Genomic DNA, 16,169 nt, shown 5'->3' with positions numbered 1-16,169 from the left:
CTAGATGTAACGAGGGCCTTAAAAGCATACATAAGAAGGGTACAGGCTTTTAGGAAATCAAAAAGACTGTTCGTACTGATGGAAGGCAGGAACAAAGGGCTGGGAGCTACCAAAACTACCATTTCAAGGTGGATTAAAACATGCATCAGAGAAGCATACAAAATTAGGGAAGCGGAAATCCCGGTGGGGCTTAAAGCTCACTCGACCAGGTCCTTGGCAGCGTCCTGGGCCGAAAGGGAATCCACCTCAATAGAAGAAGTATGCAGAGCAGCGTGCTGGTCATCTGCACACACGTTTACCAAGCACTACAGGGTAGACGTCACGGCATCCCAGGATGCTAGTATGGGGCGCAAAATATTGAGCGCTGTCGTATGATAGTAATACGTACAGTCTACAGACGGAGGTGGTGAAGTAACCGTATCCTTTTTTCATTTTACTAATTATGTATTGTCCCACCCAGTGATGTAAAACTGCTTGGGTATACCCATATGTATGCTGCCATGGGGAGGTAGAGGAAAGTACAGATTAGTACCTGTTAATAGGCTTTCCTCTACTCCACCATGGCAGCCGTTTTCCCGTCCCATTAAGTATTCAAGTATGGTGTTATAAGGAGCTGTTTAATAAGACACAGAGCCCAGGGGAGGAGGTCCTTATATAGGGGCAGTGTCTGTTTTTTTGTGTTCCTTTCCAGATATCTACCCAAGAGGGCGTAACCCATATGTATGCTGCCATGGTGGAGTAGAGGAAAGCCTATTAACAGGTACTAATCTGTACTTTCTTTATAGTCTTAATTGTGGGGGTGAAGCCTAAACAACAGTACAAAATGTAATTATAGATAAGAAAGAAAGGTTGTGTCTGGTTCTTTTTCTTATTGTCTACAGTCCAGAGAAAAGGTAAGGGGCTGCTGTGCAACATTTCCCCTCGGCTGCTAATGTCTGCGTCTTCAGCTTCATTTAATAGCAATGTAAACATTTGCATAAATTCTGGATTATTTAAAATGAATATTCAAATTTTGATGTTTATGTTCTTGAAGGCCAGTTTGACAGCTTTTAGTGATCAGTCTATAAGCATTTCTCATCTCCCACACCAGGTTTCTGATGGTAAATTAGATGAGCATTTCCCTCTAGCTGTGTGGCAAACTGGCTCTGGAACACAGACCAACATGAATGTCAATGAGGTTATCAGTAACCGAGCCATTGAGATGATGGGAGGAAAACTGGGAAGCAAAGATCCTGTACACCCCAACGATCATGTTAATAAAAGCCAGGTACAGTATGTGATAAATGCATGTGAAGCTAAACAGTAGAGACACAATTATTTTAATGTCAAGCGAAATCTCTAGATGAAATGGCTGTGACTATTCCAAGTCATTTTCATCTTGTGTCCCATGTTTTCTAGTCAAACTACCAATTTTGTTTTGAACATCCGGTACTTGTTTCCTAGCACGGCCACACCGATTAAGATCGGGGTGATCGTGCTGAAAAAAATCGGGTCGATCGCATCGCATGCGATTTGGTCGCATGCGATGCGACCGACCGATTTTTCACCCGATTTTTTCATTAAATCCAATGTATATTGGGTCCCTGGGACCCAATTTTACATTGGATTGAATGAAAAAAATTCCCAACCCCCCCAAATTCAAGCGCGTAAACCCCACCCCACGATAGACGGCAACCCGAAGCGTGGCGAGCGCAGCGAGCCCGCGAGGGGCGGCGGTACGCGTCCTCCGACCTTTTCATGCCCTACTATCCACTAGGGCGTGGAGTGAGAATAGAATAGTGTGGCGAGCGCAGCGAGGGGACGCGGATACCTTCACAGGTAAACGCGTCCCTTCGCGGGCTTCACAGCTGTCCGCGTCGCCACGGACACCTGTGAAGCCCGCGAAGGGACGCGTATAACTGTGAAGATATCCGCGTCCCCTCGCGGGGCTCGCCACGCTTCGGGCTCGGTGGCTCGCTGCGCTCGCCACACTATTCTATTCTCACTCCACGCCCTAGTGGATAGTAGGGCATGAAAAGGTCGGAGGACGCGTACCGCCGCCCCTCGCGGGCTCGCTGCGCTCGCCACGCTTCGGGTTGCCGTCTATCGTGGGGCGACGACGGGGACATTTATAATGTGAAATGGGTCATATTGACCCATTTCACATTTTTTGACATTTTTACACCATTTCAATGTTAAAAATTTTTTTAACATTGAATCCTATGCAAAAATCGGGTGCATCGCGTCGCATCGCGTCGGGACCAATGTTAATGGTCCCGACCGACGCGATGCCCCCGATATTTTAACTTCCCGACAAGATTTCAATGTTAAAATTTTTTTTAACATTGAAGTCAATGGAAATATCGGGTGCATCGCGTCGGTCGCGTCGGGACCAATGTTAATGGTCCCGACCGACGCGATGCACCCGATTTTTTGTTTCCTAGCCGGCAAAATGGACCTGATTTCAAAAGAAATCGGGTCCATCGGGGTAATCGTGTCCCTTAATTAAGGGACACGATTACTTACGATTGTGGCCGTGCTAGGAAACAAGTACCACAACATCCTACATTTGCTATATCCATCTGTCTTCAAAGGATGGTTTTGTTTAAGAAATTATTCTCTATATTTCAGTAAATGGTGACCATACACGCACCGATTTTACTGTACTATGCGTTTTTGACTGTACAATAGTTCTATACAATTTTCCTGCCATAATGCGATGCGATGTGTATTTTGATGCATGCGATTAACCCATGTTTGTACTGTTAATTTTCAGATGTAGTCTAAAAAGTACGTGCTGCACATACTTTTTTGGACATACAATATTGGGCTCCCGGGAACGCGAACCGCATCGCAAATGTCCATAAACACACCACGATTATTGTACATAAGATGCGTTTTGTACTTAAAAAGTACAAAACGCATTCGATAATCGGTGCGTGTATGGTCACCTTAAGTTAAAATAACGGTTTCACTACTTGTATAAGTAAATTCTGAAAGCAGGAGATATTATTAGTATTGACCTTTATCATTACAGAGTTCAAATGACACTTTCCCCACAGCAATGCATATTGCTGCTGCCAAAGAAGTCCACGAGATCCTGATCCCTGGCCTGAAAAAGCTCCACGATGCTTTAGAAGTAAAAGCTAAAGAATTTGCAAATATTATTAAAATTGGCCGTACCCATACACAGGATGCAGTGCCACTCACTCTGGGACAGGTATAGTGTGAGCTATAATGTATATTTATTATGTACTCCTACATGCCAAGGGCGATGCTGCAGGGGAGCTTTCCGGCCATTGCTGTCACTTTGCCATTAGTTCCTTATGGCAGTGGTATGAGTGAGCAGGAGCAGCTCCGGTAATGTATGCATGCTAGGTCAGCTGAAAGATGTATTTTTTCTTTTTTTTTTCTTTTTCACCAGAATTGATCTGCAGGCTCTACGTTATTGTATTCGCCTTTGAAGCTAAGAGGTGTCATAGCAGTGCAATAAGCACTGACAATGCATTATAGTAATCGGGAAGTTCCCAGGATTGATTGTGATTGGTGGTTGATTGTGTAGAGCAGCAGTTCCCAACCCTGGTCCTCAAGTACCCCCAACAGTTCATGTTTTCCAGGTCACCGAGCAGGTGCACTCATTATTCAGACACATTTAAAAAGATCCACAGATGGAGCTAATTATGTCACTTGTGATTCTGTGTGGAGACCTGGAAAATGTGCACTGTTGGGGGTACTTGAGGATTAGGGTTGGGAACCACTGGTGTAGAGCAACTGTTGTAATGGGCCCCATACATCAGCAATCACAATTTATGGATTTCCAGATACAGGGATTTTTTTGGCCAGATAAATGGATTTTACAATCTATCTGACTTTGCCCACATATTACAGATTTATTTCAGTGATCGGCAGATTTTTCCATCTAAAGATTGCATCTTCAATCTGGAAATTGCCCAATCGATTGTCATTTCAGCTGTTCATAATGTAAATAGATGAAGAAGACGAATTGGGAATGCTCACACATATAAAAAAGATCTGCAGATAATACCAGATTATTAAACATGTTTAAAAACCTGATTAAGCAATCAATTGGCGATTTTGTTTGGGATTGCCAAAAGGGGGAGCCCACATATCTAAAATAAATTGTGGCAATCATCTCCATATCTGAAAATTGTCACAATTAATTGCTGATGTATGGGGCCCTTAAAACAGCCTTGTCGAAATGGAAGATTTCTAGTTGCAGTGTTGTGTGCTTTTTTTATGTTTGTTATTGTACATAGGGATAGGCGGTGTGGCCGATATACATTCATAAAATGTTATTTTAAAAGTTACGTTTTTGTATTGATGCAGAAAAGCATCTATCTATTAATACCACGTTCACACTGCCAAGCAAATTTCTGGGTCAAGCATGTCGACCCAGTAATTTGACTTTCAACACAGGTTTTTTTTAGGGTTGACATTCCCTGGTCTCCAACCGTACTTTTTAACCGGGTTAGAGACTCGGGTATGTCGACCCATTCACATTGCAAAAGGACACATGTTGAAAGCCATGTTACTGGGTAGAACTGCAAAAGGACACATGTTGAAAGCCATGTTACTGGGTAGAACTGCTTCACCTGGTAATTTGCCTAGCAGTTAGAATGGGGTCTGCCTCTGCAGTCCCTGGCATTTTGCCGGGTTGTTCACACTGACAGTGTGAACGTGATATAATTCACCATTCCAAAGAATCACCATTCCAAAGAAATACCACTAACTGACACCCACTGGCGAAAAGTTATATTACATGTAACAAACTTACACAATGGTATTTGCTGAACACATGGAATCTTTACATAGATTTAGTGGTTTTTGGGAACTATCTGAAAGAAGCCCAAACACAAAAACACACATGGTGTAATGGGCCCCATACATCAGCAATCACAATTTATGGATTTCCAGATACAGGGATATTTTGGCCAGATAAATGGATTTTACAATCTATCTGACTTTGCCCACACATTACAGATTTATTTCAGTGATCGGCAGATTTTTCCATCTAAAGATTGCATCTTCATATCTGGAAATTGCCCAATCGATTGCTGTTCATAATGTAAATAGATGAAGAAAACGAATTGGGAATGCCCATACATATAAAAAAGATCTGCAGATAATGCCAGATTATTAAACATGTTTAAAAACCTGATTAAGCAATCGATTGGCGATTTTGATTGGTATTGCCAAAAGGGGGAGCCCACACATCTAAAATTAATTGTGGCAATCATTTCCATATCTGAAAATTGTCACAATAAATTGCTGATGTATGGGGCCCTTAATACTGTGCTGTAATGAGCAGAGTTGTATTGATATATTCCACTCACAAACAGTAGGGATAAATGTGTAGGTCTTTCACAACAGGGTTTTCATCATTTAAAGCTTGCTGCCCCCACCGACCGGACACTTGGGACTCTGAACCAGGGCTTTCCTTGACTGTAAAGCAACGGTACCTGCTTGCACAGATGTGTTCATAACCCAGATGGGTGCTATGATTTTTAATTCTTTGTCCGTGTGAGTGCATTGAATACATTTTATTTGTTTTTATTCACAAAAACGGTACTTGCACTATATACATTTCTATCAAATCTATTATAGGATAGAAAGAGGATGGAAACCTTGTTGTGAAAGACCTCTGCAATATGAAATGCGCATTTATCCCTACCGTTTGTGAGTTGAATATATAAATAAAACTCTGCTCATTACAGCACAGTATTGCACCATGTCTTTTTGTGTTTGGGCTTCTTTCAGATCGTTCCCAAAAAACTAAATCTATGTAAATATTCCATGTGTGCAAATACCATTGTGTAAGTTTGTTACATGTAATATAACTTTTCGCCAGTGGGTGTCACTTTTTCTTTGGATTTGTGTATTCTATTGGAGCTAAATTGGTGAAGGCTCTTCTTGTGTCACCCTGGGCAGAATAGTTATAGGGCGGTATTCAATGTGAATACCTGCGAGGTGCAGCGAATCCTTTTTAGGATTCGCTGCACATTCGCCACGTTCCGGAGCCAGCGGGCTCCGGTATTCAACGTGTCAGGGGCTCGCTGCCCCTGACAGGCGAATATGAGCTCCTGCGGCGAATGCCGCAGGGAGCCTGAGGACGGTGCCAGGCAGAGAGATGGAAGTCTCTCTGCCTGGCCCAGAACGTTTGTGGGGGGCAGGTGGGCTCCCCGGGTGCCAGGCAGCACAGGCTGCCCACCGGGGGTGCCAGCAGGGGAGTGTATATTCACTATACCCGATCGTAACATCGGGTGCAGTGAATATATGAATATGTAATGAGCGGCTCGGCTCCGGCGCCCCCTGCTGGCTGCTGTGTAAAAAAAAAAAATTTTTATTATATTTTTTTATTATATATTATATTTATTTTTTATTATATTTTTTTTTTTATTATATTTTTATTTTTTATTATATATATATTATATAATTTTTTTTTTTTTTTTTTTTTTTTAAATTAAATATATATTCATGTGCTTACAGCACATGAATAAAAGTAGCATGCCCCTCCTCAGAATAAAATTCCTGATTTTTAGACACCAAATGTAAAAAACAAAACACTTTATTTTAAAAGTTCACATTCCACTTCTCCATAAAAAGATAGCGATTGCTACTCGGTGAATCATGGCGAAAAAAACCTTCAAATGTATTCGCCATGTGGTCATTGAATAGGGTGATTCACCGTTTTTGTCCAAAATTCGCCAAACAGCACAAATTCGCCATAAAAACATGGCGAATCAGGCTCATTGAATACCGCCCATAGAATAGCGCTGAGCTATCAGTTTCATTTTGCTTTTGTTGTGTATATAATTCACCATTAGCAGATTCCTTCCTGATCTAGTATGCAAGTCTCTGAATCATTCATGCAAAATGTCTGATATTGCATGTATAACTGCACATTTGCATTTCTTGTTTGCAATAGGAGTTCAGTGCTTATGTGCAACAGATTAAATATGGAATTATTAGAATTGAATCTGCATTACCAAGGGTCTACGAACTAGCAGCTGGTGGCACAGCAGTTGGAACAGGGTTAAATACTAGAATTGGATTTGCTGAAAATGTTGCTGCCAAAGTAGCTGAACTTACAGGTAAGCTGTTCTGATACTCTGTGACCATATATTGGGCTCATCTGGGACTCTATAGTATCTTCCTGTGACCAGTTCAGCCGTTTACTGGTCTATTGTTGATTAAACATCTGCGCTAAAACCAGAGTACTAATGAAGTGAATCCAAACTTCTTTTATTTAGCAAAATTAAGCAAACATGTCTAATCATATAAATTAGGCAGTTTTAAGTTTATTTCCTCTTCCAATGGGGTTAATTCACGGCTCCTCCAAAATCATCATATGGAAAAAGGCTCCCCTGGAGAGTTAAATTATCATCCTCCATCACTTCTTTCATTTCCATACTTTAGTCATAAACTTGGTCCCCAACTTATGCTATCTGCTTGTATCTGTGTATCTCTGGGGATCAGCACAGTGTATCACAGCCACTGCAGCAGAGATTGGAGCAAACCACACCTACCTGTATCTGCATGCCCCCGGTAACTCCCATTTCCACTAACCAATGGGAGTCTATGGGTGGTCATATATAGGAGAGAGGGGCTGATTGCTCAATGCCAGCTGCAGGGGCTGTGTATATTGATCCCTGGGGAGCTTATGTTCCCATAGACACCCTCCAATATTAATAAGACATTTACAGATACAGGTGATTATTTTTTTATTTTATTTTTTTATATCTGTGTGTGTATGGGTTTTGTGCCCATAGCCTTATTTTGATGTACAACATTTTAAGATTCCACACTTCAGTGGTTTATTTATCATTATATAGGAAAATAATTATTTACCCCTTCTGTAGAAAAGGTCTACTTTTCCTTCCAGAAGAAATAAGACTAGTGAACACAATGAATAAACCAGGATTCAGGGCTGAGCCATGTAGTTCTCAGCTGGTTACCAGTCTCTGGGCCTGATACAAAGGTGTTCGCCGATCATGTATCGCTGCAATTTTTCAAAAATAAATAGTCCCCTTGTTCACTACTGAGCAAAGGTCATTGAGCACCCATCAGTGCCTCCTCTGCAGACCTGAGCAATGCTCAAGTGCACTAGTGGATCTAATCTCTCCACCATCAACACACCATTGGTCTCAACATAGTTTCCTTGGGTAGTCCCCATCTTCCGCAGATTCTTCTTAAGATATTGCCACAGTGGCTTTGGTGCTGCAAATTAGATTGCAGCCGCATGCCAAAACACTAAAGGCCCATACACACTAGAAGATTTTCATTTCAAAATCTCTGAAAAATATATCTCTCTTCAAAGTAGTGCGTACACACTGAGCTATTTTCCCCAAAGAGCAAGAGATTTTCAGGAGGCGAAAGACTTTGCTGAAAATCTTTCATATAAAAAGCTATTTACATAATGGGCAGGGTTTGAATTCAGAGGGTGGGAGCAGGGGCCATTTTATTCTGTGCATTTCTGTTATTTGGGCCTGATTCAGAACTGATCTCTAGGCTGTGTATATTCAGAGCTCAGCGAACATGTAAACGCCACCTCACTCTGCTGCGACTGGGCAAAATCCCGCCCATGTGCACAGCTACAATTTCATTTGCCGCCGTGCATGGAGAGAGAAATCCGTTCACCTGCGCCAGCAATGTATATGTTACCGCCATAACAAAATATACATTGGGGGCAGTGGCACGGTCACCTATACAGTACATTGCTGACCTGCGACTGCAATGTTTACATTACTGACTTTTTTATTACTATATATTGGTGCGCAGCAGTGCTTAAAGCAGGGTTGCCGACTTTAATATTCTCCTCTCTGGAAGAAGCCCGGAGAGGAGAGTTTCAGCAGCTGCTCCGGGGGCGGGGCGTGATGTCACTAAGCCCCGCCCCCATGACGGTAAACAGATGAAGTCACGTATCTCCGTGGAGGGGGGCGGGGCTAAAATGATGCGATTTTTGCCATTTTAGCTCCGCCCCCTCCTCTGAGACCCGTGGATTGCGGCATTTAAATGCCGCGATTGGGGGCACAGCGGGGGTTCCCCCCTGAATCCGGGAGGGTTGCCCACCCTTCCGGGGGGCCGGGAGGGGGACCTGATTTTCGGGAGACTCCCAGCCATTCCGGGAGGGTAGGCAACCCTGGCTTAAAGTGGTCCAGGTGAGGTGGTGGAACTCGCTTTCCCGCCATTATGGCACAGCCAGGGTGGGTGCTAGGGTGTTCGGCGCCCCCCTGCATGCTTTAAATGTATGGCTTATCTCACACACCCATGAAAAGAATAATGTGGCCCACATAATACCACCTTTAATTCAAATGATACCCCACAGTGCAAAAAAAATATAACATTTAGGGCATGGCTTTATGGGACAGGGGGACAGGGGATTATGCACATAGTAGTGCCAATTACACATTATGCCACACACATTAATGCCTATTATACAATATGCCAAACACAGTAATGGCCATTACACAATATGCCAAACACATAATGCCCATTACATATTATGCCACATAAGTGCTGCTTACATACATGCTCATTGCCAGGTAGTACATTTTCAGTGCCAGGGGTAACGTGCCTTGTGCTCTGCACTGTGTGGGAAAGGAGACAGCAGGGCAGAGCGGTAAGAAACATGGATGTCTCAGAGCGGGTCCGTGGTGCGGCTATTACAAATTACTTGTTGACTCGCGAGCCAATCGGTGGTCGCAGCCTTGCAGCTCCTGATTTGTTGCCGTCCCGCGAGCTCCGATTGGCTCACGAGTCGGCGCTTCATTTGAAATAGCTGCGCCATGGATGGATGGATGGACCTGCTCTGAGACATCCGGGTTTCCCACCGCTCTGCCCGGCTGTCACCTTTAGCAATGCAGACGGAGGCGGAACTGTTCCGCCTCCAAAATGGAACTGACGGAACGCAGTTCAGTACCGTTCCTGCTCACTTTAACCCCTGGTGGGCAGTGGTGCCAATAATATGTACATTGCTGGCCTGTGCCAGCAATGTATATATTACTGGCTTATAGAAATCATTGGTGCCCAGTGGTGCCAGAAATATATACATTGCTAGCCTGTGCCAGCAATGTATATATTACTGGCTTATAGATAGCATTGGTGGCCAGTGGTGCCAGAAATATATACATTGCTGGCCTGTGCCAGCAATGTATATATTACTGGCTTATTGAAATCATTGGTGCCCAGTGGTGCCAGAAATATATACATTGCTAGCCTGTGCCAGCAATGTATATATTACTGGCTTATAGATAGCATTGGTGGCCAGTGGTGCCAGAAATATATACATTGCTGGCCTGTGCCAGCAATGTATATATTACTGGCTTATTGAAATCATTGGTGCCCAGTGGTGCCAGAAATATATACATTGCTGGCCTGTGCCAGCAATGTATATATTACTGACTTTTACAATAAAATAAAATCCATTGGTGGCCAGTGTATGAGGCAGTGTGGGGCGGGGTGAGCACGGCTATGGGGGGGGGGGCAAGCAGAGCTGAACCCGGAGAGAGGGGCGAGCAGGCTGCAGCTGCAGTTCACTGATGGAGCCAGGGAGTCAGCAGACGCCGACGGATGCGCCGGCTGGGACGGATGCGCCGAGAGGGACGGCAGCGGTGGTATGGGGGGGGGGGGGGGCGAGCAGAGCTGAACCCGGAGAGAGGGGCGAGCAGGCTGCAGCTGCAGTTCACTGATGGAGCCAGGGAGTCAGCAGACGCCGACGGATGCGCCGGCTGGGACGGATGCGCCGAGACGGACGGCAGCGGTGGTATGGGGGGCGGGGGGAGCGCGGAGCAGGCGGTCACTGTCAGCCGGGCTGAAAGTCTCTCGTCTTTCAGCCCGTCTGGCGTACACACCTAGCGATGATGGCTCAAATATGAGCCAACATCGCTAGACGTGCTGGTAAAACCAGCAGATGGCCCACTTTACTAGCGATGATGCGGGAGCGCGCATCATCGCTAGTCGGGCCTCGCTGGCCTGCACACACTTGCAGACTTTAAGCTAAAAATCTCTCAAAACAGTAGTTTTGAGAGATTTTCAGCTGAAAATCGTCAAGTGTGTATGGGCCTTAACTCTTTTTTGCAAATACTTTAGATCACAGACAAGGAAACCGAGGAAGTTTTAGGATAAAAACATTACACAGATATTGGTGGGTGTATGTGGGAACATAAGTTACTCATGATCGTCGCCATATAATTTCAGCCATGACAGAGCAATCTGCACTACCTCCTGTATATTCCCGCACCCCGTATTCCCACTGGCTAATTGAGTCTGGGGGCAGGATGGAGGCGCTGATTCCTCTCTTTGCTGGTGCTGGTCCCCCGAGGAGCACTCACAGATATTCACTAATAATAAAAACATTTTACAGGTGCAGTTAGTCTTTGTTTTATCAAACCCCCCCCCCCCTCCCTGTCATGTGATGCTTTAGATAATTGTGGCCTTCTGTCTAATTAAGTCGGTTACCCAAACCTTCCTCCCTTTCCTAATCTGTGTGACACAGTTAGGGCATTTAAATTTTTTATTTTTTAGGGTTTCATTGCTTGCAAAAATCCAAGAACCCGGCATTCACTGATCTAACTTGATTATTTCTGTAATCCTGTTCCAATTAGACTTGTTTTGACCTTTTATTCTCTTGGTCAGGGGTTCCCAATCTTTTTCTAATCACGGCACCCTAGAGTATCAGAATTTTTCCAAGGCACCCCTAGGGCCCCAAAAATATATATCAAATGAAGTAGATTGTGTTTATATGTGCTTCTTAGGTTCAGTTAAGTGGTAAAGGGCAGGATTTGGTTGTGATTGTACACATTTTATGATTGGCAGCCACCAGCACTGGTTTTGTCCAGAAATAATTGATCATAAATAATTTGAATTGGTAATGGATGGCCAACCCGAGGCACCCCAGGGAGCCTAGGCGCATAGTTTGGGAACCACTGCTCTAGGTGTTTATCTTGATTCAGCAATTCCCCCCACCCCCACCCCCTTCCTGGCTTCATTCTTCTGTTGATAAGTGACTCTTGAATATATTGTTTTTATTACTATGCAGTTTTGTATACTGTAACAATTGATCATTTTCCAATACCTGGGAATTCTGCCCTTAGCAGTGAATTAGCAAAACCTTTGTTTTTAGTGTAAGCATTATTAGTTCTTTCAACATGATTATGCTGCTTTCACATTACAAACCTGCTTTCAACCCGTTTTTGTAAACGTTTCTTAATACGGGTCTAAAGCCAGTTAAACCCCTTTCACATTGCATGTTGTAACTGGTATATTACCATTTCAATACCGTTTTTGTACCATTCACATTCAACCCATTTCACCCATAGAAAACAGTGGATGTCATTTTAAATGGTGTGGATCGTTTTATCAACCATACTTAGGTCAACACCGTTGGGTAGACAGGGAGCAGGGACGACAGAATCTAGGTCGACATGGGAGAAGGTCAACAGGTGTCTAGGTCGTTTTGGGACAAGGTCAACATGGGTTTAGGTCGACACATGCGTTAGGTCGACATGGATTTTTTCACAGTTTTTTTCCCGCCCGAATGTCGACACAGTCGACATGGACACAGTTGGAAGTGAACCGCAGCCGCTCGCAATGCTTCGGGCGCAGTGTCTTGCTGCGCTCAGCACACTATTTTATTCTCCCACCATGCCCTAGTGGATGGTAGGGCATGAAATACCGCCTGCTTGCACATGTCGGCTCATAAAACCGTGAAAAAAACCATGTCGACCTAACGACTTGTCGACCTTGTCCCATGTCGACCTAGACACCTGTCGACCTTGTCCCATGTCGACCTAGACACCTGTCGACCTTCACCCATGTTGACCTAGACTCATGTCGACCTTCTGCCATGTTGACCCAACAGTGTCGACCTAAGGACTGTTGACCAAATAATCCCAACAACTGCACAGTATGCACTGGGTTAAAAAGTCTCCTCTCTGCTCTTTACTTCCTGCCTGTGCCTGGTGAGATCACAAGGAAGATAGCCTATCACCCTCTGTTACCCGCTCATGACTTGTAAATACCGTTTCAGAGCCATTCACACTACAAATGGATTGGCTCTGAAACAGGTAGGACACTGCTTTTAACCCATTTTTGGATTTCAGGTATTTTAAAGACGGTAAATTGTCTCTGGACCCTTCACATTACAGCTAGAAACGTTTTAAAGCCATTTAAAATCAGCAATTTACCATGTTTTAGCTGTAATGTGAAAGGGGTATTACCATATGCCAAATGTTTCTAGTCTGCCCTAAATATGCCCCACCTAGATCTGTTCACTTCCAATTTTGAGAAGTCAAGTATTCTCATCAGTTATTGAATATGTATTTGTCTGCTGTACATCAGATTATATCTGGGTCAATTTACTAAACTTTCTAAATGGACAAATAAAAATAGATAAATTATAGCTAACACTGGGGCAGATGTATTAAGTCTTAACGAGATAAATTTTAAGTGTGATAAGGAGAGATAAACGTCCAGCCAATCAGCTCCTTTCTGACTTTTTTCAAACACAGCCTGTAACATGGCAGTTAGCAGGTGATTGGCTGGACGTTTATCTCTCCTTATCACCCTTGGATTTATCTCTTGTTAAAGCTGAATACATCTGCCCGATTTCTATGGGCAACACCACCACTTGTCTGTTTAGAAGCTATAGTAAATCTACCCTCTTCCTAGTGAAAGTGATGCATTTTGTTTTTTTGATGGCAAATAAAACCTAGTACTAAGTCAGTCTACCCCATGTTAATGAGCACCATTGATACAGAGTCGGTCATGATTGCCTTGGGCATGTGCTATGATTTATCTGGTGGAAAGAGCAGGCCGCATTCAAAAGACACTGATGTCACTCTGGACCATAAGCAGAAGTGGGTATTGAGTTTTGGAAATATTAGCTTCTGCCTCCATTCTACTTTTATTTTTCGGTTTTAAATTTAAAACCGTAACATTTATACATTGATGTGTTGAAGTATCACATAATTTACGTCAATTAATAAAATCGTGAACGATAATGTTACAAAGGAAAGTTGTCCTTGAAATATTAGATCATTTTATACTTTATTACTGCTGGTTATTGTACATGGTGGTCACATGGTATTGGGGTGGGAGAATTGGGTGGGCAAATCGGTTGAATCTTTCAATCTTTCAGCCCAGGCATCCTATTTTGTTTAGTTTATTTGCTGGAAGGCTGACTGCTGGATGTTATAAGGTAAATATAAAAATTGGGTACTTGTTTCCTAGCACGGCGCCCAATTTTTTTTATCTTATGCCATCACATTGCATGCCATATAGATACATGCGATGTGATGCGATTTTTTTTTTTATTTTTCTTTTATTGTATAAGCACCCTAATGGGTGCTTACAATGTTAAATGCACCCCCACTATCAACGCGAACCCGAAGCGTGCAAGCGCAGCGAACCCGAAGCGTGCAAGCGCAGCGAACCCGCGAGGGGCGGTGGTACGCATCCTTCGACCTTTTCATACCCCCAGTATTCACGTCGGCGTGGAGTTGACTTTAGATAGTGTGGCGAGCCACCAAGCCCGAAGCGTGTTGAGCGGAAGCGTATTACTTTACATGTATTCCACGTCCCCTCGCTGCGCTCACCACGCTTCGGGCTCGGTGGCTCGCTGCGCTCGCCACACTATATAAAATAAACTACGCGCCAACGTGGATAGTGGGGGTATGAAAATGTCGGAGGACGCGTACCACCGCCCCCTTATTGTACAACATCGCGCAGCATCGCATACCATATTTAGTCTTCTGGTATACAATGCTATGGGCGCCGTGCTAGGAAACAAGTACCAAAAATTGTAATTAAATAGTGTTATATTAGAAGTACCCCCAGCCTTTGAACAGTCAAGTGAACATTGTCAAATTGTATTCAGTTTTTTTGTGTGTTGTCTTTTTCAATGGAGCCACTTTGTAAACGGAAGAGAGAGGCGTTAATCACCACAAGCCACTGAGTGATGGTGGTCTGATGATGGAAAAGTCTGGAAACAGAATAGTGCCATGGGTACACGAAGACCTAATGCACATAGGGAGTTAGTTTGTTAATATGCAGGGTAAATGTTGGATGCTGCATTCTTATGGGACATAAGCCCCATTTCCAAGTGATCTGACTAGATCGCTTAGAAATGAAGCATGGATCATGTTGTGTGTATGCTCCATAGTGAACGCTGCGCGTCACCATCCCCCACAGAGGTAGACCGTGCATGCACTCTGTCCTGCTAGATTGTGGGGTTTGGCCTAGCAAAATACTGCTCAGCACACATCGCGGGTATATTGCTTGTGTGCCGCGATCTATGCTTAAGCATCTCGCTCCGCACTGAGGCTGCGTGGCCCCGTGTGTGCGGGGCTTTAAGGGCCCTACATACACAGAGATGTGTGCCAGAGATACATAACGGGAGATTCAGCGCAAGAGATTTCCCTAAAACTGAATTTTGCAGATAATGAGCCACACACACACAGATTTGTGCCAGATATTCATAATAGCAGATTCAGCTTGAGAGATTTCAAATCTCTCACAGAACCTTCAGGGGAATAAATAAAGTATTCAAAATTTAAATAAGGGGTTGAACTAAAGCCTGGGGGAGTGTCACCTTCTTTGTACATATGTATGTATGTGTGTGTATGTATATATGTGTGTGTGTGTGTATATATATATATATATATATATATATATATATCTCTATCTCTCTCTATCTCTCTCTATCTCTCTCTATCTCTCTCTATCTCTCTCTCTCTCTCTCTCTCTCTCTCTCTCTCTCTCTCTCTCTCTCTCTCTCTCTCTCTCTCTCTCTCTCTCTCTCTCTCTCTCTCTCTCTCTCTCTCTCTCTCTCTCTCTCTCTCTCTCCCAGGCTGGAGTGGTTACACTCTCGTCCAAGATCGACGCTAGGCCTAGCGTCGACGCTGGAGTGGTTACACTCTCGTCCAAGATCGACGCTAGGCCTAGCGTCGACCTTGGACGAGAGTGTAACCACTCCATCACGGACTGCGGTGTGCAGTTACCCACATTTATGCTGTTATCGCTGCGGTTGTGTTAACCGCCAGACTGGGTACATGATTTTATGCCTCATATGAGAAATATATATATATATATATATATATATATATATATATATATATATATATATATATATATATATATATATATATATATATATATATACTGTATGTGTG

General features: G+C 43.6%; 1 protein-coding gene across 1 annotated transcript in view; it reads left to right on the top strand.

Annotated features, from left to right (window-relative positions):
• The window catches only part of FH (fumarate hydratase), a 58,052-nt gene that overhangs the window by 14,292 nt on the left and 27,591 nt on the right, over nt 1–16,169 (top strand). The window contains exons 4-6 of the mRNA XM_083176294.1: nt 1,091–1,267; nt 3,017–3,199; nt 6,926–7,091. Coding sequence (XP_083032420.1) covers nt 1,091–1,267; nt 3,017–3,199; nt 6,926–7,091 — 526 coding nt within the window. The remainder of the gene's footprint in view (nt 1–1,090; nt 1,268–3,016; nt 3,200–6,925; nt 7,092–16,169) is intronic.

The sequence above is a fragment of the Crinia signifera genome, chromosome 3 (assembly GCF_055691185.1).
Source record: "Crinia signifera chromosome 3, ASM5569118v1, whole genome shotgun sequence".
Taxonomy (NCBI): domain Eukaryota; kingdom Metazoa; phylum Chordata; class Amphibia; order Anura; family Myobatrachidae; genus Crinia; species Crinia signifera.
Note: the sequence above shows the minus strand (reverse complement) of the source record. Positions and strands in the feature narration are given on the sequence as shown.